This window comes from Scleropages formosus, chromosome 8 (genome assembly GCF_900964775.1).
Source record: "Scleropages formosus chromosome 8, fSclFor1.1, whole genome shotgun sequence".
NCBI lineage: Eukaryota > Metazoa > Chordata > Actinopteri > Osteoglossiformes > Osteoglossidae > Scleropages > Scleropages formosus.
In genome coordinates, this window is record NC_041813.1 from 28653663 (window position 1) to 28679682 (window position 26020).

A 26020-nucleotide genomic window follows, 5' to 3' on the forward strand; every position below is an offset into this window, starting at 1 on the left:
TGGGTGAGGATGGAGCCTTTAACCTGCACTGTCTAAAATAAAGGTTGAACGGTGAAACTAAACACAAAACGTCCCATGTTTTCACTATCCACGGCTTATGCATTAAAGGTAATCAAAGCCAAAATCAAGAGTACTCAGTTGTGTAGATAGATAACCAGTATAGAACAAATGGCATTTACACAGGCAAAAACATGGGAAATTATTCACAACTGTTACTACATTAAATGACCACTCAAGTGTGTCAAGATCTCATCAGCTTTTCAAACTGCTGCTCTGTCAGGCACCAATACTGCTTCAGTTTCCTTTCCTCTTGTCATTTTTCCGTTTCATCTAATCTAAAATCTTCCTTTTCAAAGGGGTCCCCCCTAAAATACATCTTTTACTCCAGTGCAGAAAGGGTAGAACAGCCGATGGAAGCCAAGAGGAGTGACCTTCAACTTGGGACCATAATTAAAAAAAACCGTATTCTCACAGTTATAACTATAATAAAGGAGCAATTAAATCCTTACACGTTAAATTCCCAACCTGCAAAAAATTATCAAATCCAGTTGATTCACCTAAGATCTTCAGTATGAGGAAAGGAAACAGATTAAATGAGGAGAGTCTTTGACATGGAAGAGAAAACCACATTTACATGTCCATTAAGGCGCAGAACGAAAAAGGTTTGAGAAAATGCGAAAACGCTTCATGAAGATCGCATCACAATTATGTGGCTGTACGAACACAGGAGGACAACTCAATGGTTTATCATGTGGAGGGGAAGGGTGTGTAATCGCTGTGAACTCCACACACGACACGTGGCACCCTGGAATTCCTCACTCACAATGGAGGAAAACAAAGGGAAGCGGCTCCGTAACATCTTCGCAGAGCTGCTTGCCATTCTTACTGTACAACATCTTACAGCTTTCCCTTCAGAGATAGAAATGTGTCCCCGCAGCCCAGCAGCCCAGCGCACCGCATGCCGTCAGCGGTCCGGAGCCATCTGGCCTTTCGGGAGCCACGACTGCTCTGCGATGGCAGCGCGCACCGCTGGAATGTTGATACTTGCATGCATGGATGGAGTGCTGGAACACTGACTGAGACCTGTACCCACGCACACCCCCTCACTGCAGAGAGCCCCGCTACTTCAGCCAGCTCTCCATCAACTACTTCTGAGCTGCAGCTCATGTCGCCTCTCCTCTTCTCTCCCTGGCAGCGGCGCTAGGGCCTGGCCACGTCGATAGGCCCCGTTATTTATTGGCGCGGAGCATTATCGCCAAGCTTCACACTGCATCGTGAGGCAAGTTTCACACTGGACCGCCTGATAACAGGTTCCTCCCCTCTGATCCGTAGTAGAACAAAATTGGGCAGCAACTGAACTCCTAGAAGCCACGTGTCTAAGGGGCACAGTCCCCTTCGAATATAAACGTCTTCACACAAAAGACTACTAGCAGACACCAAAGTAGACACTGTCCAACCGATTCATCAAAACTCTTCCTTCTCTCAACAAAATACAAAAAAACGTGAACATCTGCATGCTTAGTGACTGGACGTTTGGCCAACTTAGATTTAATAACCGCATCGTTATTGTAGTAATTCAATGTATAGTGCCAACCTTTTATTTATATTATTCCTATTAAATTCTTGTGCCTGGGAAAGAGAGTTCAGCGCAGAAAGCTATGCTTCAAAATGTGCAAAAATGGGATGGCGCAAGATAATGATACGTTAAGATATTTAAACCACAACCAAACAGGGAAAATGGAGCCCATGGCAGCCAAGCAGTCACTGAACAGACGTGTCTCGAATGTTCGCGTTTCACATTGTTCACGGCACGTTTCCCACCCTGATGAAAACGAAACAGCCGCGGGGGAAATCCGTGCCCAAGGAAAACCTGCGGCCCTGGGGTTGGCTCTGCTCTCCCGTAAAACGCACCGGTGTTAAGGCAGATTGAAATGTAGGGGATGTTACATAAAGACAGAAGTTATGCAATGGGTGCGGGTGCAAACTTTAGAGGCGGGACATGACGCCATTAAACAGACCCAGATGTGAAGGGAAGAAAGTGGGAAACTGAGCATTAAAAACTTCCTGCCTTTGAGACAGCGCAACCAGAGGGGTTGCACAGAAACACCAGCTGCCGTCCCCTGTAAGGCCAAACAGCTTCCCGCATTCCAGCCCCCTCTTGGGAGGTGACAATCTATCACACAATCGCTCCAGGCAGAGGTAGTGTGAAGAGCCAGGAGATTTCAGAGAAACAGATTACCGCACCAAAGAAAACTCTGAATGGCCGAATTGTGATTGGAAGGATTACTGACAACGTCCACCATGTACAGTGACAACAAAAAGACGAGTGGTTCTGCAACCAAAGGCACACAGAGACATCCACATCACATCTCAGCAAGAATATTGCCTTTGCTTTCTTTCATCACAGAAGCAGGTAAATTAGACACCTGGCACTTGGCACCTTGTGACACTCTCAAGCTCCTGCCACAGTGCTCCGGCTGGCAGGAACGGTCTCGATCCAAAGGCCCACGCTCAGTGCTGAAAACTCGCAGACACCAGACTGCTCATCTTTTTCATATCAAAGATTTAAAGCAAGATTTAAATAAAAAAAAAATAAATAAATAAAAAGCAAGAGCTTATGCATCTTCATTTCAGAGTAAAACAATGCAAGTTCTACCTACAACAGTTACCTGTCAAGCCACAGCAAAAATGGAAAGTGACTCCTTACCATAGTCTATGGCCACCTCCCGCTAAACAAAAATGACACCCATACACATAAGCAACTTAAGATGTGTCAAGCAACTTAACAAAATGTGTCAAAAGTGAGACTGGCATCCTGTCCAGGGTGTACCCCACCTAGTTTAAAGCCCAATGCTTCTGGGATACATTCCAGACAGCCATCATTGGTCCGAACAAGGGTTTGGGTTTGTCTGACTATCAAATAGGCAGCAGGGACACTGTTCATGACTCAATCACAGGGAGGTTTCCAGGAGAAACATGATGCAACTTCCTCTTCCTTCAGGCAAACCAGACCCCTTGTCAAGGTGATCTACATGACTAGCCCAATCTCCACTAACTCCAGTAACTATGGCACTTTGTGGACAATCTGCCTTGCAGTTTGGCGATTCAAACTGTCAAAACAGATATAAGCCAAAACAACTGCGGTGTGCAGAGACGACAGGGGTCAGGAACCATGACACACTGAACTGCTCCAAGACAGTACAACCCAGGACAGCCACAAAGCAGTGACATGCATTATGCCACGTAAGGGGCTGCATCACATTCACCTTTACCAACGTACCGCACCATCCAAAATTGCAGAGGGCAGAGCCAAAAGGGCTTCTGGGAGAATTCCTGCTAGAGAGAAATATTCATTTGTGATCCTCACAGTGACTTTTGGAGCTTCCAGGTGGGCAACAGATGTGAACCTGCAACAACATTTTCCGCGAACTCAGTCGGGACAAACTTCTCAGCAACTCTCGACTCTCCAAACATCTAACTGTGGTATTGCTGAACGTCAATCTGAAAGTAACCAAAAACCAATTATATATGTTTGAGCACAATTCAGAGGCAAAAATTTAATACTCCTGCTCAGGCCATGAGCACATTTACATGGGGTTGCATCAGACTACCATGTGGCAATATACCTTTCTGTCTGGAGAGTTCATGGGTGGAACAGAGGTAACCATGACAAACCCCTGACAATGGTACCTAACTCAATATGGCGGCTAGCATGGAGTGGGTGAACCTGTGCGCCTCAAGTCTTGTCTTGTTCTGAACAACAGTAATTTGTGTGCTTTGCTCATTTCCGTGCATGTTCTACTCCAAGAAAACATGAAAATTATTCAGGGAATTAACTCTGTTCAATGAAAAACAAAGCAATAATAGACTAGACTTGTAAATTAAGTCTGACATTGAATTGTGCGTCAGAATGGCTGAATTCTTGTGTATTTTGAAAATGCATGGAATGTACATTTTAAAAGCGCAACTTTGAGGCACAACTTGCAGCAGGTGAGAGGCAACTCCAGCACTGCGAGGATGCTCAAACTAATGCCTATAATAAAAAAAAAAAAAATAGCAAGTCGATTTGCACCATCAACTCCAAAGAGACAACATGTTCACTTGGAGACCTGCTGAAATACCAGGACTATCTGACTGTCCAATCAAACCTGTTGCCCACAGTGGAAAAGTGATCTCACAGCGGAAAGCAATGTGTCCAATTACGAACACCACGTTATTTGCCTACTTAGACCTTGTTTTTCACATTAAGATTAATGTAAAAAAGGAAAACATCAGGAAACTGAATCAAGTAATTCACCTAACAGTTCAAGTAACATTTCACCTCTCGGTTATACCCCATGGCAACAAACCCAGCTCATTAACTACTACCCTTTTTGACATTCAATCAGCCACAAATAATGAAGAATTGTCAGCTGTATGTATTGCTGTCACCAGTGTTTTACAACTGCACACAAACACACTAATTATGGGGCAAACAGTGTATGTACTAGCTGCCAAGGACAGATGCTGTTCTGTAGTGAGGAGTGACACAGGGTGGTCCGCTGCGGTAGGCACTCAGTCATCACCCAAAGTGAGCGAGGGAGGGAAAATGCTGCCTGCAAGGAGCCCCTGGACTCGCTAAGTACTGAGGAAATGCATTGGGTTGAGGCCCCAGCTCTAGCAAGGTGGAGAACACACAGCTAAACATTTTGAACGTACATAAATGAAATTTACATTTACTTATACATTCAAGTTCCCTCCAGCAGTACAACTGTTTTCTCAAAATAAGGATAATATAATCGCAGGACTCATGTGCCATTATTACATGTAATATATTCCAGATACTACTTGACCAACTAAACCTAGAAAGACGGATTAATTACGACTAGTCATGGCATGCAATGTTACAAAAGTAACAGGACACCACTCGAAAATGACTTTCTAAAATATTGTCAAGATCATTCTTCTCACACTAATCACAAGCGCTCACTCTGTCATGCAACACAATTTCGAGGTTGGAAATATGAGGAGGAGAAAAAAGGGTGGTCTCCTATTTTGCACAGAAGAAATAATGTCATAGATAAACGCTAGTGATACTAAGTCAACTGATGGTTGTTTTTGTTGGAAGAATCCATAACTCCAACTGACCACCAACGAGAACAAGAGCAAGCAGAAAAACGTAACCTGAAAAAAGCTGTTAAGGACAACTGGCCCAAACTGGAACAAAGCGCTAGGTGCCAAGGGCTGATGAGAACATCATCCAGCACCTGGAGGCTCCATGCACCTCCCATCCATCCTACCTTTAACTCAAAACAGCTGACGCAACAGTACCGGACAATTCCAAAAACATGGAAAGAGGAAGGGGAAAGGGTACAGCGAAATGTGAGGGCTGGCCAGGAAAACGAGAGATCAAGGGCAGCCGTGAAACAGGCCATTGTTCCACACTGACTCAACCTTTCTCCTTCATTCTCCCTCTCCATTTCCCAAGACATATCATTACCAGGCCTGCGAAGAAACTCCTAACTGACAGCATTATCATGTACAGCCTAAAGTAACAGCATGTGCGCGCACTCGCACACAAACACACGTTTCCTGAACCAGTGCTGCACAAAAGAGGGAGGAAGGAGGGGGAAGTGCGATACAATCCATCAGAAGATCTGACATTCTGACTGAATGCCACCCTACCAGAAGGCTTCTGCCCAGCAGTGGGCTTCTGATGCTGGTGTCTCCTGAGCATCGCGGAGGTGACACGGGGGCACAGGACAGCAGGGTCTGTCAATATCACACCCACATAGATAACAGCGTTAAACACCACAGCAAAGGCACTGAAACACCACCACCGTTCTAGGAACTGGACAGACATTCCGTTTAACTCCTTATGTTGCTCCCAATGTGTCATGCCGTTTTGCAGAACGCTGCAACAGGGCAGCAAAGCTCAACACAATGGCCATCTCGCACCTTCACTGGCCATATTTATTCAAATACAAGCACCGCCTCCGACTCATATGAGACCAGCACCTCCATGGGAAAACCCTGAAGTAAGCATGACCCATTTCACTGTGAGCTCTCCTTTCTTCATGCACACAAAGCACACTGGGAGGTGTGGCCACACAGCACTGAATTAAGGCACTGTGTCAGGATTTTCCTTCCCATGCTGGTAAAAGGCTGGTACCAAGTTTTCTCCATCCCACTCCCCCTTCTGCCCAGAGCGCTGCACTAGGAAACCCCAAGTTCCCGAAACCCATGTATGCTGAGATTCTGCAAACATCTGCACATCTGCCCTTGAAGTCACACAAGACTTCACTAAGAACAAATGAAATAGCAATCCTACCGGAGGTGGAATTTCCCTTCTCCTTTCAGTTTCACTAGACCCCAGCACTTTGCCTGGAGGTGGGGGCGAGACTGCCCAATCATGCCAAGTAGTCAAGGCGTATTTCCCTATGGAAGGAAGGTCTAATCCCTCCCACTTATGAACAAACATGGAGTTTGCTATACAAAAAAGAAACCCCCATGCTGAAAGAGGCGCTGAGTACTACAGGAAAGGATCCCTGCAAACACACACACACACCTCTCCAGGAGCAGAAGCTCCAAACCGGCAGGGAAATAACTGGCATGATCCATAGCATAAAAATTTTACAGTTCCAGGTTGGAAACGAGGAAAGCAAGGTTTGCCATCAGCTCTCTCCATTTCACAAACAACTTCTGCACACTTCAGACTGATTTAGAAAAGCACACATTTCTGAATGGTGAAATAATTCTCAAAAGCCAAATCATTTAGGTAATGGGTATAAATAAGTGCCATGTGACCGAAAATAGCAGTTATGATCAAACAAAGAAAAAGTACAACGATAGCTGTTTATCTCTTGCAGATGCTATTGCCCAAAATGATTCCATCCAGCCCAGCCATTAGAGAGAAACATTTTCACTGCTATAGACTTCAGGTGATCCAACAGTAGCTACTTCTGTGCTTTGAACACACACCTGTTTATTGTGAATTCCAGTTTCTACAAAGTACTAAACAAGTTGAAACTGAAGACAAACAATATGTGGCAAGACCAAAAAAGCACGACATTTTCAAACCTGATGAACTGCCTCCTACAACACCTTGTCAGTTTTGTGACCATATCGCACCTAAACTTTTGACCTTTAAGAATGTCATTTAGACTTTTTGCCAATTCCAGTCACTGGATGCACTTCTCCTGCCATGAACGCTTACCAAAAAAAATTAAAGGGAAGATTGCAGGAACTGCCCGACTCCTCCCTCTGTCCCAGGAGATGAGTTTACAATTGTCAGCATAAACATCTCTTCCCTGTCAATTCAATCTGTACAAACAAAAACATGACAAGTAAATTTCCTCCATCAGTCAGGATGAGTGACACTCTTTGGTATTGTGGGCTGTGCGAGTGGACTAACTTTGGTCCAAAATGAGCTGGTCCTACCACTTTCACTCTAAACACAAACTCTTTTGATTCCCCTAATAGCTCTGGAACTGCAAGCAGACAACCCATTTCGAACGTAATCCTTGAAGTCTACATTTGTCTTTAGTCAGTGTAAGCACAGTAACCCAGAAGAATGTCAAAAACACCGAGGACACTGTTTGCGACCATCTGACACGACCTGTTACATCCAGTACAGGGTGATGAAACAATAGCGTATGCGAAATGGACGGGTAAAGGATCGAGTTTTCTGTCATTACAGGAGCCCTAAATCATGTCACCGTTCCTGACCGATGAAGAGTCACTCGGGGGTGCCACGCGTTCCCATAGGTGGAGACCAAACACAGTGCCAGTGCCCTACTCACAGTAAGGAAATGTGCAAACATGCCATGCGAACAGCAACACAGCTCACCAAAGAAGAAATTGTCATCTTTGTATGTGATTTTCTTCAGGAAGTACGATTGTTTTTCTTTTTCATAAAACAAAGCAGCAGTGGCTGACCTCCCTTTAGAAACTCCACTGTGAGTGACAGTGTGAAGCCAACAGGAAAGGGGGAAAACTGCAGGAAACAATGCATTCTAGGATTTCTGTGAATTCTGGGGCTTCAGTTAAGCTTTAACGCTCGCATGCCTTTCGGCTAGCAGAGAATCATGACCCGTACGAAGGTAGCGGCTTCCAAACATCAATGAGAAATCCTTGTTTTCCCAGAAGAAAACACAAAACTTGTGTGAAGTTCCATTACTGTGTATCCAAAGCTTGGCCTTCAGCTTGAAGACATCTCCATTATCAGTGAGGAGCTGCTGTCAGGGAAGGCGCATGCATGGAAAAAGCAACAACAGATGCCCTAATCTGTACATCATGTTTACCGGTGGCTATTTTATGACCATGACTTAAAAGGATGACTAACTTCTCCATCTTAACTAGAGCTGATTAAAGATTAATAAGATTATTTAAAGGTTTGCCTTTAACCCCAATACATCACGACTTTTCTTTTAGGATAATGTCATCGTGACCATTGTAATCACACTCCCCCGGTGCTTCCTGGGTCAGTAAGGTCAAAACAAATGCATTGAGAAACCATGCTTATATGCCACCGCGAGCTTCCACACGAAAGGAAATATTCCAGTACTTCAATATATTATTGAAATCCAATATTCACCCACAAGTCGGAAATTGCATGTCACACATAACCAAACGCACATGCCTGGACCAGTTAAGACCCGTGCCCAAAACAATTTAAATACAATTGTAAAGCATATGTAGTATAAACAAAATAAGGTTGTTAGTTTATATGACATTCTATAAGGCAGGTCAATGCTAGTAGTACTAGTAATCTAGTTACTAGTAATCTTTCCTGCAAGTAGCACAAGAAAAGGCAATTTGAGCATTAGCTCAATTTACAGTATACGCTGGGAACCTCGGCTGTCCTCGCAATAATACGCCATGGCGTACTGCCAGCGTTGTACAGTACCACACTTAATGTCGCAGTGTGTCAGCCACCATGTATTAATACATTGAAGAAAGTTCCCACATCACGTGAACAGCGCTGTGTTACCACACACGAGACTGTCTCATAGGATGTACACCATTTTACGAGACACACTGCAATCTCGTGATGCCATGCTGCAGCTCCTAATAAAAGGCTCCGCTGACACCATCAGGTTACTGTATCATGGTATAAGATGTCACATGCAGTATTCCAGCTCAGGTCCTTCAATCTATCTAGCACCATTGTGACCAACAACACAACACTGTGGGCTTTTCTTCGTCTTCCACTGCAGGGGTATTTGAATACCGATGACTCAGGGTCCTGCCCGTCTGCTTCTCCAGTTTGACGTCAACCATTACTGGCATTTGTGTGCGCGTCCTTCATCGAGCGAGGCCGAGACTACCAAAGCTAGCTAAGGCTCAACAGCTGCGAGCCCGTATTTACTACACGTAACGCAGTGGCTCAGAACAGCTCTTTTCACCTGTAGTCCCAGGACTGTGGGTTCAAACCCTGCAAGTAGCATTTAGCAGATGCAGAGTGGACTTACCCTGTACACACACTATGTTAACTAGGTGTGAGACACCAGCACTACCCACTGCGCCTCCACACTTTTTCTTAAGAGTCAACTTCCTCTGGGTTCTCTGGTGTATTTCAGCAAGCATTACAGTTGCTAATAAGAACAGACTCCCCCAACATCTGCTTAGGTGACTGACCTTCAGTTCCCTCAGTGTGGGAATGTGGGCAAGTACCCCGCGATGGACTGGAACCCCACCTACCTCCTGGGTTTCCCTGAGCAGCAGGAAACAGAAACACCAGGAACTGAGAAAGTAAAAATGAAAGTTTGAATGATCTGTGCAATGTGCTGTATGAACGCACCTCATTCACTTTCCCCGAACCAATCTGAACAACGTAAGACTCAAAAGCTACAGCAACTTATGAAGCTAGAACTGCAGTTTAAAGGCTCAATGCTTTTATGTAGAGACTGCCGATAAGACACGATCCATATCATCAATAAAGAAATCCCAGTTGACAGGCTAAATCACAAACTACAGGTTCTCCTTTTCGCACACAATCTATGCAGCGGACAAAGTATTGGATCGTCTCCTACGGCTTCAGATTTTTTTTTATTGGAGTGAACAGAGGGACACTCACCTACATTTTAGTATTGCAACATCACTAAACGGAGACCACACTTTATGTGGGTGAGCCTCAAAGTCGACGTGTAAAGTGACTGAAAATGCAACGATTTATTGCTGGTTAACTAACTAAACAGCACAAAGCTAAGGATGGATTTTATGTACAATGAAGAGGCCCAGCGCAGCTAGTAGCACAGCTGTTAGAACTTGATCTTGTCATCCTGAGGTTGCTGGTCCAAGCAAGACCCACTCGCCGTTGCCTACACACACTAATTACTTCAGTACCGCTGAGCAAGGTACTACTTACCCTGAACCACTCCAGTAAAAATACCTCGTCACATAAAGGGGTGAAATACTGAAACACTTTGGATAAGAACATCAGTTGCGCAACAAGTCAATTCGATAAAGCAAGCACCTATAACTTATATGCAAACTATTTTGCTGTAAGAAGTTCAGCTGATTGAAGAAACACTTGCAAAATTTTGGTAAATATCAATAACGCTCTAACCAGATCACAGTGAAATTCTCGGATCACAACATTTACGCGTTCTGTGTTCCACACTGACATGTCTCTTGAGTACTTCTGAACATTTAACACGGTGAGCATTTTTCATCAGCAACATCATCAAATGCAATTATTTGGAAAAGGACAGAAAAAAAAAGGAGAGAACTGCTTAACCCAAAGAAGCAGGCTCTCTGAAACAGAACATTGGGCACATCAACGTGGGGAAAATAAACAAGCAGAGTTCAAAGGAACCCCATCCACACGGCACGCTCGGATGCATTAGATGCGAGTCGCCGCTTCTCCTTCATCTGATACGGATGCATCTTAGTAGGCAGACAGCAGTTTGCCTTTCATCTCCCGCAGTCTGGCTTAGGAACAGACAGGAAAGTTAACAGGGCAACGGTTTGAAACCTACCTGCAGAACCAGCCTCGCGTCAATCAGGAATCAAACTGAAACAGATGTGCCGATTTATCCAAGGATAGATGCTCTAATAATTGTGGGTGTATAATGTCCATGTGCTTACAAACAATGAGACAAATACAAATAAACCAAACCACAGGGCCATACAGCCTAGTTCACTCCATGGAGAGTGAGACACCGCTCTCCTAAACCAACGACTAGCGGTGCTGCGGAAAACAAAACGTTAACTTTTTTATCCATCAGTGTGTTTTCAGTGAGCTCAAACATTTCCAAACACAAAACAGAAATGCATTAGCCCACATGCACGGTCTCGAGCGCAAGTTTTCAGCTGACTTCAACGCTCCGTTTCATGTCACGGATGGCATGTGAAGAACCCTAAATTAATCATTTTGCTGATGGGGGAAGCACTGTGGCACAATGTATTAACAATGGTGCCTCAAAACTCCTAGGCTGTATATTCAGATGTGTGTGTAAATTACAGCTCGGTCTGTTGGGAGTTTGCATGCTTTCCCCGTTTTTGTGGTATTTTACAAGATGCTCTCGTTTCACCCAACAGTCCAAACTCACGTGTTCCAGGTTGGAAAATACCACCTTGGTAAAAAGGTGTCAGACAATGCCAGTTAATATGGTTATGGAAACAATATGGAAAAATCAAGAGTATTGACAAGAACCTCAATTTTTTTTCTTCACTTGTTTGAAGTGATGTTCATGGACCACTTCAATTCAACCACACAATCAACCTCTTGCTAAGCTAAAAGCGGGTCCAGAGCACAAAGTAAGCCGGGAATTCCAACCGTGGCCCTTTTGTTTCGGCATGGTCAGCGAGAGGACTGAGTAGACTGTGCTCCGGCAATTCAAAGGATAGGAACAACTGCAGTCAGCCAGATGTTTCTCAGAATGTTTTGAGCACCTTAAAGGAGTACAGAGAACTTGACCACAACTGGAATTTGGACTTCCTACTACATGGATTTTCCTAGTGGTGGGATAAATTTGCTTTGCTCCACCTAGGATAGGAGGGTAAGGAAACAGAGTGGGAACCTAACGTCTGGTGGTGGAGGGCTGCATTGCTCTCTAACAGCACATTGCACTGCCTGAAATCTACTAATGGGGGAAAATTAAGGGTGTGGGGGGAGGTGCACGTGACACAAGCAAATTTATACACAAACAGCGCTGGTCCTGCAATGCAGCACCGCCCTCCCCTGTGTGAGTACAGAGTGTCTGCTGCTGCTAACAGGCTGGTTATTCCGGGAGGTGTAAATATAGGACGCTTCTCGCCAAGGCGGAGCTTGTAGGCCGTCACCCACTCCAGCGCTGCATGAGTCACTCTGAAAAGTGCCACCCCACGTGAAGGGAGCAGGTAAAGATGACACTCTTGGCACCGCACGGCAGCTTCTCGGACTCTTGCTTTGGAGCAACACAAAGAATGTGGGTTGCTTTGGAAAGCATGGCAGCCTCCCTTATTTGTGACAAAGGGTGCCTCCCTAACACTAAAAAGACCCATTACTACTCCATAAATTTACATGGCAAAAAAGGATATGAAACTCAAATTCAACTGAACAAGGTCTGTATTTTCTAGGTGTATTTTTACTAATGTAAAGCAGGGGGTTGGGTTAAGTGAACCACGCGGGACCCATTGTTACATAGCAGCTTTTCATCATCTCAGTTCTTGGCAGCTTCATGATATTTTTTGCCAGTCAAGATAATGTATTTAACATAATGAAAACAAACCACCACATTCAGCAACATAAGACTATAAATAAATACTAAATATACATAAATACTGCAACTATTGAAAAAAATAATGGTCTTGGGTTGCAGGTGAGACACCTCAGTACACAAATCTGTCTATCCATCTACGTAATCAGTAAGCAGAAACCCAGTTCTGGATGAGCAGCTCACATCCACATCTGTCTAGCAAAAATTTTCTGCCACAGTAAAAAGGCCCGCAGGTGTGATATTTGCACTACTCCGTGTACAAGAAAATGTGCCTTTAACTCTTGCTATAATATAGTGCAGTTAACATTTAAATTAAAGCTAGCCAAAATTCAATTTATTTTCAAGTCAAACACAAAAGATTTGAGTTATAAAACCAAACATGTTTCTCCAGTTTTGTGCACAAAGGTTTTTAAAAAAAAAAAAAAAAAAAAAAAAAAAAAAAAAAAAAAAGCTATACTAACGCTCACTATGGCCATTTAAAAATGTTCTACACAGAGTAGAAAATAAAATGTGAAATAAACAATTAGCTTCCTTTAAAATTTTCCTTGGAAAACAGAAATAGATATGTAGATAAAAATAAACTAAATGGGCAGAAACACCAATTCTAAGAGAACAAAAACATACTTCACAATGCCAAAAATCAGATCCACAAAAACATCCTGTTTAACTTTGTGACCAACTCAGACCACGGGGTGCAATTTAACTTTAAATGCTGACATGAGAAGAGTCAACAAAAAGAAAAAATAAACTTCCTAATGAAGTCAGTCTTCTTCCCCGTGACCCTATTCCAGGGTCTAACTGCCCTTCATTCTGCCAATCTTGCAAACAAAAATACACAACTTATTTACCTAAAGGCCTTGAGCCCACTCCTACAGCCAGTGGAAGTCTCTTGATAAAAGGTAATTACGCAGCACATGGACTGTCAAAGGTCTACATAAACATGCTTCAAAGAAATGCCTCTAACTGCTTGTCACAATAAACCCATAGGTTTCCTCAATGCGACTTAGCTGAAATACTCAATTAAAAAAGGAAAAAAAAAAAAAAAAGCTTCACTCTAGAATACAACTTCTGCAAGACAGAAAAAGAGAGGTCTCTCCTAAATGTATCAGGCCAAGCTCATCTTTAAGAAATGAGAATTCACCGCACAGGGGAAAACCACTGGGTCTGTCCCCTGTCCACCTTTTTGCCCTATTATCCAACACAACAGGTCATCCCTCCACAAAGTCTGACCTCCCAAGTCCCCCTTCAGGAATGTAGTCAGCATCAGGCTTTCACAGTGCAAATGAGGAGGGGGGGCACTGCCTGAAGGAAAAACTCCTCTATCTCTGATCCAGTAGGTGGGGACACCTGAACACAAGACATGTCCCTCTAAAACAAAAAGCAACTCCAACCTGGTTAGCAGCACAGCAGTGGCTCATGACCACTTGCGTACTCACAGTGACACGTGTCGCTGCTCCACATCCACCTTAGCCAGTTCCTCTTCCTCAACGTCCGTCTCTCCGCCGGAGCTGCTCTCTGTCGCGTCCGAGTCGAAGGCGCTCTCTGCGGTGCGCAGGTTAGCCGTGCCGCTGAGGGAGAAGCGTTCTAGCTGGGTGGAGACCGAGCCGCTCCTTAGGAAGAGGCTGAGGCTGTCGTCGGTGGACCGGCGGGCTGGCGCTCCCTGGTGGTGTGCCCGCAGGTTGTTGGGGCTGGGCAACTTGCTGAAGGCCACCTGAAGAAAACCTCCCAACTGCTGCTGCACGTGACGCTCCACCTGCTTGGCCTGGACCACTTGCAAGCGCTTCCGCAGCCGACGCAGTCGTCCTTCGATTTCGCTCTGCCGGCTCTGGCTCAGCAGGGTCCTCTCTCTGAGCTCTGCATCCAGGTCACCAAGTGACCTGTTTGGGAAGTGGGTAGGCGTGCCCTGACCTCCACACACCGGGCCTTCTTCCTCCAGGTCGGGCAGCGGAGGACAGAGTGAGGCGGTCTCTGTCGGGGACTTGGGGGCGCTGTCCGAGACCTGCTCGGGGGGATCCGTCTGCTCTGAGCTGTTCCCTGAACCTTGAGGGAGCTCAGCTGCCTGATTCCGTTGCTCTGTTCCTCCTTTGAGGAGGACACACACCGCTGGATCGCGCTTACGGGCTGTGGCAACAGTCTCTGGCACTGCCTGTTGTGGGCAGTCTGAGCTCATGGGGGCTCCACTCCCATTGACCAAAGGCATAGGGTCCCTCTCGGGAATGGGCCTAGCCACTTTCTTGGCCAACCCGTTGACAGGTGCTTGCGGGGCCTGGACAGCAGGCACTTGGGTGCCACCACTCATAATACTCTTCAGCTGCTCCCCAGAGAGGTCTACAGTCTGGTGTTTCAGAGGCAAGAAGTCACTATTGTTGAAATAGGAAGCAGGCAGGATGCCGTGGTTCTTGCGGACCGACTGCTTGATGAGGACACCCTGGAGCTTGAGCGAATCTTTGTGTGACGTCATATCTGAGCACAGGTAAGAGGTCACCAGCGGCTGCAGCTTGCCCAGGGGGGCAGCCACAGCCTCAGTATGCGTTGCCTCTTCCTTCCTGCTGCCGGGGCAGAAATCCCGGGGGTGCTCCTCACCAGACGTCAGGCCCGGCCGGCGCTTGCTGGGGCCGTTGCTGGTGACCAGGATGTTGCTGGCATTGCTGTTGTTTTCCACACTGCCAGGAGAGAGTGTGGAGGTCGGCGGGGCCAATTTGAAGCGCATGTGGTGAGCGTCGGCTGGCGCGTCGGTGAGAGCGGGCGCCATCGCAGCCATGCAGCGTGGGGAGACGGGCGCGGTGGCCTCTCTCAGTGCTGAGGCCAGCGCCGCACCACCCACCTATTGCCTTGCCAGAGGAGAGCCTGCCGGGACAGAGAGGAAGGAAGCAGTCAGCACCATAGCGTCAAAACAGTAGCGAAAAAGTTGAAAGTTGATTCGTACCCCTTCTAGTGTGTAACAGACTTCCCTGCAAGCACCTTGCTACGCTCACAAAGAGAGCTAACATCAAGACCCAGGATACATGGGAACCAAAAGGAATGCAGCAGAATTCACACGTGAGTTTGCTGAAAGATTTCCCTTTTCATTTTTGAGCAAACATGTCTAACCTCCATATTGCAAGCAAACAGAAACCTGCATCTATTTAAACCTAAATCTATACAAGAATGAGCCTTCAAATACCCATCTCCATTAACAAATCCCCATGATACGAAAGCTGAGAAAACCAACGGAACTTAAACACACACACACACAAAAAAAAAAAAAAAAAAATAAGTAAACCCTGTGTACTGTCCAACATTTAGATATTCAGTTACAGGTTATGTTTTCTTAATTTGCTGCCGATTCTTTTTCATTAGTAGCGTACACGGAAAGTGTTATCCAAGGCAATGTTCTAAACTGCTGGAAGCAGCAAGAGACCAAACTCTCCATTATTCCATCTTATCAGTAAAAACGGATATATTTAAAGTATTTGCTTATAGGCTTTATGAAGACTTGCTCAGCAAACGTTTCCAAAGGGATACAAAGAAAACCAACGCACTCAACTAGAAGCAGCGGCAGTTGAAAATGGAGAGGAACTGAACCAGAACCGGCGTGAGAGTGAACTCACTAGGGGTCATGTATATATGCAGCACTTTGCCTAAAGGGCTGAAGACTGACTCACGGGCGGTGGGCAAACTCCACCTGAACACACATACACAAATGTAGTAACACTACTCATAATAAATTTATAATTTACTATATGTTTTTGCAGTTCTTAAAGTGAACCACCATGCAAATTAAAACACATGAAACTGCTTGAAACAAATATCCTCTAATCCTTTCCCCCTCTTCATTTCTTAATACAAATTCCTGTATTCCCCATTTGAATTCAGTTCTACGGTGTAGAAACGTCTGACTTATTTGAACTCTGCACAGAAAAAGGAGGACAAGGATGGGGACTCAACCGCACCATCAGGGTAGATTGGGGTTAACCAAAACTGTAAGAGAGTACAAACCTACACTGATTTTTGGGATGGAGCTAAATCTATTTAAACCTAATATTCAAACTTCAGGCTTTTGCTGTCCTCACAAATTATGGCACAACCTTCATAATCCGAAACTTTTCTAGAACTGCTCTTCACAAGGATAAAACCATAGTCTGAGACCAGCATATCGGAGCTAAGATGTAGCACAGGCAGTTTCAAATATTTGTACTCTAAAACAATAAAAAAAAAAAAAAAAAGTCTGAAAAATAACACGCATCTCAGCTGCTGCTAAATGTGAACAGAGAGCTATGACCATGAAACCCAAATATAAGCATTAGCCTTTTAAACACCTGTGTTAATGAGTAACTTCACAGCCCCAGTATTGCACATTGAGGTTATTTCAGATATACATTCCCAGTCATCCTCATCAAGACCTTCTGTAATCTACTTTATGGTGAAAATAAAGTTATTACACCCTTGACATTAGCCCTGCTTCATTAACCTGCTAGTTTTGTCCACTGATTATCATGTAAAAGAACAGTAATCTAAGGAGTTAACAGCAAAACGAAAAGCATCAGGGAGGCCCTTGTCCATGTTCTTCAACATTTCTTGCTCTTTAACCAACAGGACTTTTTCTTTAATTCCAGGGCAGCAGGGGAGCCAGAAGTCACACACTTGGACTTGTAACCAAAAGATTTAAGTCCTGCAAAATCCTTGGCTGCTGCACCCATAAGCAAGGTACTTCTGGAAAACCTGATAATTTGTTCAGTTTCAAATTTCTAACAAGGCAAGTCTGTGACCTCACACTTAGCAGCTGAAAAAAATCCTTTTGAACTTTAATATCACAAGAGACTCATGGATACAACAAACCTTGTATTAGAAAAGCATGGAACATCTAAGAATTCAAGTTTATTAAAGCCAGTATAGGTGCAAAGACAGGCAAGGCAGAGTTGGACCTTAGCCTTACAAACTGCATATGCTGGCAACACCTAACCCTGGTATGCATTATGAGTTGGGCACATGCATGCTTTTAGACAAAGATGCTTCTTGAAGAGCGTTGAAAAACCTTGCTACCTCAATGTGTCAAAACCAGGGAGAACGTGGACGACCTTCAAAGTCCCGGAGAGCGATCTGAAAACCTGCAGCAGTGGAAGCATATGCTTTAATATTGTACAGACGCAGCTGAGTAGAGGAGACAGATGAGTTGCATCTGCCTTCCGCTGAAAAGCCCCTGAACAATCAAATGCTCACCAGAGTAGAGGCACACCTCTCCTGCATGCTGGTTTGTTCTCAGAAGGGAGGAACCCTGTTCTACAGAAAACATGCACTACCACCAAGGAGTAAAAGCTTGCCACCCGAAGCATACTCAAACAGCACAGCTGCCAACCACCTCACACGGACACAGCTGGCAGCCGGGTTCCACGGTAGAGCCTCTGCACCCAACACTAACTGCTGGACACAAGTAATTAGAACAAAAGTGATTTTGTCAAATATGTTTATGAAGATTCAACATTTAATCAACTGATAAACGGCAAAATAATCTATTTGAGGTCCATTAACACAGGTCAATGGTAAAAGATACGTTCAAAATAAGTGTAGCATAAATCTGAGCACAAGGAAATGTCTAGGAAGTTTGAATACTTACATAAGGAGACCACTTTTAACACCTGATTGCTTCTTTAATTAGATTAAAGTCCTTAACTATCAATTCAGGGTATTTGTTAAAACACAGTGCCTAGTTGTTCCTATCGACGATTATTAAACCCTTGGGTCCGATCACAGAAGAACTCAAGCAAATTCAAACACAGCTACATGCACTAAAAACTTCTGCCATAATGAACCATGTGGACCGATATCGAAGGCTGCCAGTAAAAAGCACCATGAATCTACGTTAAAAACCATTTCTATAGCAGGAATTAACGGAATGGCAATACTAACTGAATTGGTAATAACACAGTAGAATATGGACGCAGCCACCGTTTCATATAGAAATTCAACAATATCATAAATCACTCCCCATGGCACACGCTGACCGAACAAAATATATTTTTTTTAACTGGCTACAATTTCCAGTGACTGGTTTTATCCTAACAAGAACTAATTCATTATGTAATTAAGTGGAACATACAGCCATTTAGAAATTAGACAAAATAACTAAGACATATCTGTGATTAAATTAACAAGGGTTGGTTTTACGTGTACCTCCAGTTGTCAACATAAAAAAAAAAAAAAAAAAAAAAAAAAAGAAATGCACTTGAATAAATTTGCTTAATACATTACATTCACATGCTGAAAGTTACTTTTTTTGTTCCACTGACTCTAAAAAGTCAACATCGGGAACTTCTGGAGTTTTTTTTTTTTGAAAACATCAAAAACACAAACTTGTGCATTAATGCTACACTGGCACGCGTTTTCTCAGCTACAGGGGTTGGTTTGACCATACCAACTTCTAGCTGCTGCAATAAGAGCTCAGAAAAACTAATGCTGCCGGTACACACTTCATCCTTGGACACTGAGCAGATGTTTCCGAAAATAAAATGGGAAATTTTGTTATTGTGCTACGTTAGCTGGCTAATGTTATTTAGTGATGCCGCAGCTGAGAGCTCATTAAAGATATAATTTGTTGTGCCATTACATTTTCAGTAACTGATTATCCAGTTCAAGGTGGTTGCTACCCAGAGTCAATACTTTTTCCTAATTACACAACCTAACAAAAATTATGTTGATTTTTTCCCCCTGCATTTTCCATACACTTTTGTTAGATTAAGCACACTTTTGGTGTTAGTTTGTACTAAGGGTCAGTTTCTAAAAATAAAAAAAAATATAAAATATTTTATATGGAAAAAAATACTTCACATTCTTGAAATGAGATTTTGGTGAATTTTGGAACTGGGTTCCAAGCACCAAATATTCCAGCACCTTTTAGGATCTGATGCTTTCTAGAATGTTGTGGTGCCTTCTACAACTTTCCAATGGCAGTATTTTAGTAATCAGTAAACTAACTATAATCAATGCAAAAATCAACCTACTACTTAAGAACTTGGAAAATTACTGCATTATTAATAAACAAATTTATCTGTAGCATCAGTCAAGCCATTAGTATAGGCCTTGCTCTTTCCCTTGCCATTTCAAAATGCTGACTGCACAAAACAACATCTCAAATGAACCAAAACCAGCTTAACTATTTTAGCTGGCTGTTCCATCAGTTAAAATAAATGAGGTTACTGCAAGTATCAGTCAGCTCTCTGTGGGCAGAGATAATCTGTTACTGGAGACGGCCTTTCAAAAAACGTGCTACGATTTTGCTTAAGTACTTCCACATACTCCTCTTCAGGGTTAACACTACTGGAATTTCAACTAGCTTTAAAAGCAAAGCTGGCAAAATAGTGAGAAACTTAATAAATGTGGGCTATATCACGTGTTACTTAAGCCGCCACAGGGGTGTAAGTGAATTGCTTCTTTCCCCCAGAAAAGCTTCCACCTCCTCTCTGGCCCAGTTCCCCTTTCATGTGTTGTTCCTGCCAAATTGACCTTTGCTTCCTAAAACTGCACAGGCATGGTTCAATATTTCACAGTAGTGCCACTGGGTACACACTCCTTCACAGGACCCAGGAGCAAAAGCCAAGCTTCTGGCACACTTCCACCTGGGTTCAAAACCCTTCTCTCTCGCTCACTCTCCCTCTCGCTCAATTGCAGGCCAGTACTGTTGTAACACCTTCCCTTCCTTCAGCCCAGGCCAAGGAAACACTGCAAAACGAACACGCATATGAAGCCAGGCAAGGCTCAAAGCACCTCCAGTCAGTTTCTCCCAAAACAGGTATTTTCCGGGATTTACTTCTCACGTGTGAAAGGATAAAGGAAACCTGGGTACTTTTCAATGGTGAACACATGATGAAACAACACAACAATCTAAGTCTCAAAACATACCTAACCTCAACATGTTGAGTCATCTTAAACAGCACTGGCAAGCAGGGGGAAATGTTTCCTCAACTGGCCTTTTCTTAAGAAATCACTGGTATAGCAACTGCAGGCAAAAACCCATGAGTTTGAATAACCTTGAGCCAGTTTAGCACGCACCATTTCCTATGCTCCCATGACAGGGGAACATTAGGCCAAAAAGGGGGTTCCATGGAGACGGAGCAGGGAATGAACAATGGCACAGGTGCACACAATGCATCTCAACACTGAGAACCCCTGCGGTGGTCAGAACAGAAACCCTACAATCAAAAGGTTTTTGGAGGAACAAAGCTGGGGGGGAGGGGGGTTACCACCACTAATAGTAATACCACTGTCAAAGTTATAGTTCTCCATTAGTTTTAGGCTCTGGAAAGAGCTCAATATTCATAAGCCATAATGCTAGTAACTCTAAACACACAAAGGGCACCAAAGCCATTTTGCAAACACAGTGACCCAACACTGGGCCCAGGAAGAAAAAAGTTTACGAAGTCCAACAGAGCATCTAACTGGGCTGCGGACGAGCAGCACAGGACAGCAAACCTGGGGAGCTGAAGTCACCTTCACTAACAGCTCGGACCATCCGGCAGATCACCGGCATGTCAGAAGCCACCGCGAGAGGCGTTTTCAACTACACAATTCAATTGTGCCAAAGGCTCAGCCTATCTGCCCCGTTCACTTCTGCCAGACACATGCTTTCTGAACGGCACACACCTTCTTGAGCTGCTTAAGTGAGGGACACTTCTTAACAGTTGCCCTGTCTCTTTAACAACACAAAAGGTTGGCATGTATAAAAACAGCACTGTTTTGACTTATGCTAAAACTCAATTTCCTGGTCTTTCAGAAATTTAGTACAGCTAGTAAAACTCTCCAGGCAGGTTGGGGGAAAGCAGTATTTCACAAAGTGATCAGTCACAACAGCTTCACATTCAAATCCAACAGGAGGAAAAAAAGTAAAGTACATCTGCACTTCAAAATGCAATTTGATTTTAAAAGCAAACACCGCTTAATTCTACACCCTTTCAAAAAAAAAAAACTGTCCAAGCCTACTGTAGAATTGAGTGCTTTTATGCTACCTCATTATCTGCCAAGTGGAAACGCAATTAGACTGTGAGGCACGATATCAATTAACTAATTCACTGCCTTGGGTGACTGCAAGTCGTCAGAATTCTCCATCTTTAGAGTAAAATGGGTGACTTCCATCAACAAAAACAAGGATTTCTGACCCAAATAAATCAGCACTATTATGCCAAGTTTTTCTTACGATTCATATGAATTATAAGACAATTGTAGTAATGTAGTATGACGATGTAGATGTAGTAATCCCTTCTTAAGGAAAAGTTGTTTTCAAATGAGTACCACATAACTGGAGCAGCACTGAATAACTGACTGACTGGACAAAAGTTGAAAACAACTATAACAACACCAACAAATGTCACTTGTGGGGTTATGGAGGAGCGCGGAGGCGGCAGAGGGGGCAGCACAGCATACTGACATCGCTAAAGGGAGTGCTCGCAGCAATGCCACCGGGACCAAAAACAATCTTGAAATAGACCTCATTCTGTTTTCATTTTCTTGCCTGTCCTTGTTTCACCATGATGTCCTTGATTCCATTGTCACACAAACAAGCACATGCTTGGCCTGTCTGTGCAACCACAACGCCCTCCCGGCTGAATGGCTAAAAACCCATGGAGCGTCAAGAGCGCAACAATCCCACTATACGTTTCTGGCTAAGCCAAAAAGAATCCATGATAACTGGAGCAGAAAGGCTCGGTCAGCCGAGTGGAGCTCAAATTTTTCTAGCTATGCAAGAAAGAAATGTTCGACTCATACTGCATTTCAACAACTACTTACCATGTTATAAAACAGTCTCCGTCTGGCAACCATCCTTTACAAACGCTGCACTGCATGCAATAAAGAAAATTTTCCATCAACACACGCCCCTACCATAAACTTTCAATTAACCAAAATGGTTTATTCTAGCCTAAGTTCTTCGCCCTGCAGTATATTCCATAAAAGACAAAATCACAAGTATTAATCTTAGATAACCAAAATTGGATGTTTGGTAATTTCATTGCATTCATTTCATTACAGCTTTAACCAATTTACATATGGTGCTTTTTTTCGACCGGAGCAGTTCAGGATACAAACATTCCCCAATGTTACGACATCCGCGGGCGGAGTGCAGCTCAACCTAGCAACATCCGGGTTACAATTTTATGCCATTACAATAGCTACCTTGCCCGATCAACCTAAAAAGAAAGGCTATATTTGAGGAGTCAAAAACCACAGAATAAACATTTCAAGAAGGCACTGCTGCATGGCTTTCTTTTAAGCACAAAGGTGGTAAACAGCAGTTCAAGCATTAAAGAATTCTCTTCTATACCCATGAAGGATTCTTATTTACAAGGAAATTCATAACTTAGATCAACATATTTTTCATCACTGCATTTTAAACAAACAAAAGCAGAAATCAAATACACTGAAACTGTACAGACTCAATTTCCAACATTTTCAATCCCATGTACAAGCCAAAACAATATGACTGTGGATAATGTGCTTGGGTGTAAACGTGGTGGAAAGGCCTGATCGAATCTGATTAAGCAAACTTAAAAGCCAGCAACACCCTGTTAACTGCCAATAATAAGACACAGCATTATAATTTTTTGGCAAGGAGTATTTCAGTCATAAGTCTTTAACCATCAGGACAGCAATTTCTGTTAAAGTCTTTTTTTTTTTTTTTTTTTAATGACAGCTGAGTTCGAACATGGGAATAGCAGGGGCCCCTGGTTTCAGCACCAACATACCTTCCAACAACTCCGAGGGCACTGCTGCAGCAGAAAAGGCCCTGAAATATTCACAAGGGCCCAACAATTTCAAACTGCCCAAAGTGGCATTCCATTCAAATCTATGCATGCATGCCGAAAGGACCTCCCCACACAGCACAGTTTTGAGTGCGTTCTCCGACTGTCACGAGCCAACAGAAGAGCCTGAAATAAAGGCACCTAATACATAACGGTCAAACGCAATAATCTAGCCTCCTGACTGCCCACACGCCAAGTGATCATCACAGAGAAAAGACTAGAGCTGCACAGAACTTTTACAGGTTCAGAATGGAATGACATCAATGCACGTGTGAACAATTTTCCTGAAGGCCAATGTAACGTGCTTAACTTCTGCATTGCTTTGAGATGCTTACCGGGCCTAATCTCGCACTCCGGTAGTAATACCCGAAACGGATCAAACCGCCAAGCTCCAAAAGACCAATCAATCCAAACCCCCTGAAGATGACTTTAAGGAAATCATCTCACTCTGTTTTTACTGACCTTTGATCCAGAGACCTAAAAGGAAAAAACTAAAACGTTCCATGTTACAAGTCATTTTTTTCAGCCAAATGTCAACCCTGGTTTAAATGACAGTCTTACCACTTATGACTTTGTTGCTGTGCTTAGTTACCAGCTCAATGCCCAAAGAGATGTGACATGTAGCTCAAAGATCGCACACTACAAACATAACATTGCTTCCTGTGCCTCTTTAATTGGGCCATTAGGTCACCAAGGCTCACGGTGGACTTTAAACAGCAAGCAAGGCAGTGGGAACCAAAGGATTCCGGTCTCACATGGACTCCAAGTGATCCACCTGGCTTCGTATCAGCTTTGAAGGCTAATCACAGGTCTTTTTGCACAACAAAAAACAAGATTCCAGTCTTTAGAAAAGCAGCCTGCCCAGGGTTTTGCTTCCAAACCACAGCACAGATAGGACTCTCCCCACCACAGCTGTCAAATGGTATTCTCATATCAGCGTTTTTCCCCAGCTTGACAGAGGAATCACACAGATTTCTTAATAATGCTTCAAACACACATGGACAGCCTGGATACTGCCATGCAGTCTCTTTTACTTTAGCTTATAAGTCATTTCAGCTACTAAGGTAGATGAGAGGCTTTAGTGCATCAAACCTGCAATGCTGAATATTACTCCTCTCTTATGAATGGCGATGAGGCCAGTAGGTGTTCTGTATAAGCCCACTGTAGCCGTCCAGTCCAGCAGGCATCTGAGGACAGTACCAACAGGTGGCTCCGCCTGCCCCTAACCAAACAACTGCAACCTCATGTTCCTCCCACGCCTGCGGAACAAACAGCTGAGGTAGCCAACATCTTGGCCTTGAATCCTCAAAAACACCAGGACCAAGAACAAGGGCAGGGCCACCCCCCCAAATACTTCCACCCTCTCTGTGCCTGCAGAGGCTAATCAAAAGCCAGATACAGGGCACAATGTGTGTGCAGATTACCTAGGAATTCTGGCATACCCATCTATGGAAACATGTAGTCAAGTGATTAAATGACTGGATCAAAAAAAGGGTGCCAGTTCGACAGCCAGCAGGGTCCTTTATGCTGCATCCTTCAGAAATGTCCATAGATTATACACAGCATTTAAGAACGAAACAAACAAGTTCATTATAATGAACCCATCTGCTGGTAAACAGACTAAGAAATATCCAAAAGAGGCTCTTGCTGTATATACATCTGCCACACCCTTAAATCTGCAGTCATCCGGGGTTCTCCTGCCCTCAGTCCTCCATTCCACAAAAGGTTGGCCTGGAAACCCTTTCTCCCCCAGGAACTCAAACTTGATGAACCTCAAGGGAATAAGTAGTGAGACAACGATGAGTTCAAGAGGTCAGCAAATGACACTGGCTTTGGCCATTCTGGACAGACATTATGACAATCAGGCCTACTGTCATTTTAAGAAGTTTAATGCCATCCTGAACCCATACAAAACCTGTTAATACATGACTTAGTAACAAGGAAGACAGCACAAAACAAATTTGCATGTTTTACAGCTCATCAATGACATTAATGAGCTCAACTTGGAAACAGTGTAAAAAAAAATAGACACCATCAGTAAACTATAATAAAACAAAAATACATATTCAACAAGAGTACTTTTCCAGATATGATTTTATTCATATTATTCGACTGAGGAAAAGAGCATAAAACACTCCCAGTCAGGCTTTGCAGACTTATTCTACAGCCCCATACACTTCTCTGTTGGGAACCAACCAGCAAAGGTACATATGAATTATGCAAATGCCCCCCCCAACCAACCACTGACTTTCTATTCTCACCACTCAAAGGTCAAAGAGGTGAGATCATCGATATACAGCACCTATCCAGAGTCTGCAAAATCAGGAATTTGTGAAGACCAAGCCCACAAGCAGATGGTCAAGGCCAGGGTACCATGCACACCCTATTGCAGGGATTGCTGTGGGGGGGGGGACAAAATTGAAACTCACGAAAAGGACCTCTGCAAAGACATGCTTGCCCAGTTCAATTTAGAGCCACACAAGCATCGGTCAGCCTTAACTCTTGACCAGGCCCCTGCTGGTCAGCCCCTCTCCCTCAACACTGCAGGCAAGGTGAGGGAGCAGATTTACT

The 26020-nt window shown here is 43.8% G+C and overlaps 1 protein-coding gene across 3 annotated transcripts in view; it reads right to left on the reverse strand.

Moving 5' to 3' along the window:
- The window catches only part of kansl1b (KAT8 regulatory NSL complex subunit 1b), a 41799-nt gene that overhangs the window by 11427 nt on the left and 4352 nt on the right, over window positions 1-26020 (reverse strand). For all 3 annotated transcript variants that reach the window (XM_018764663.2, XM_018764664.2, XM_018764661.2), the window contains exon 2: window positions 14120-15530. In XM_018764663.2, coding sequence (XP_018620179.2) covers window positions 14120-15444 — 1325 coding nt within the window. In that variant the 5' untranslated portion in view covers window positions 15445-15530. The remainder of the gene's footprint in view (window positions 1-14119; window positions 15531-26020) is intronic.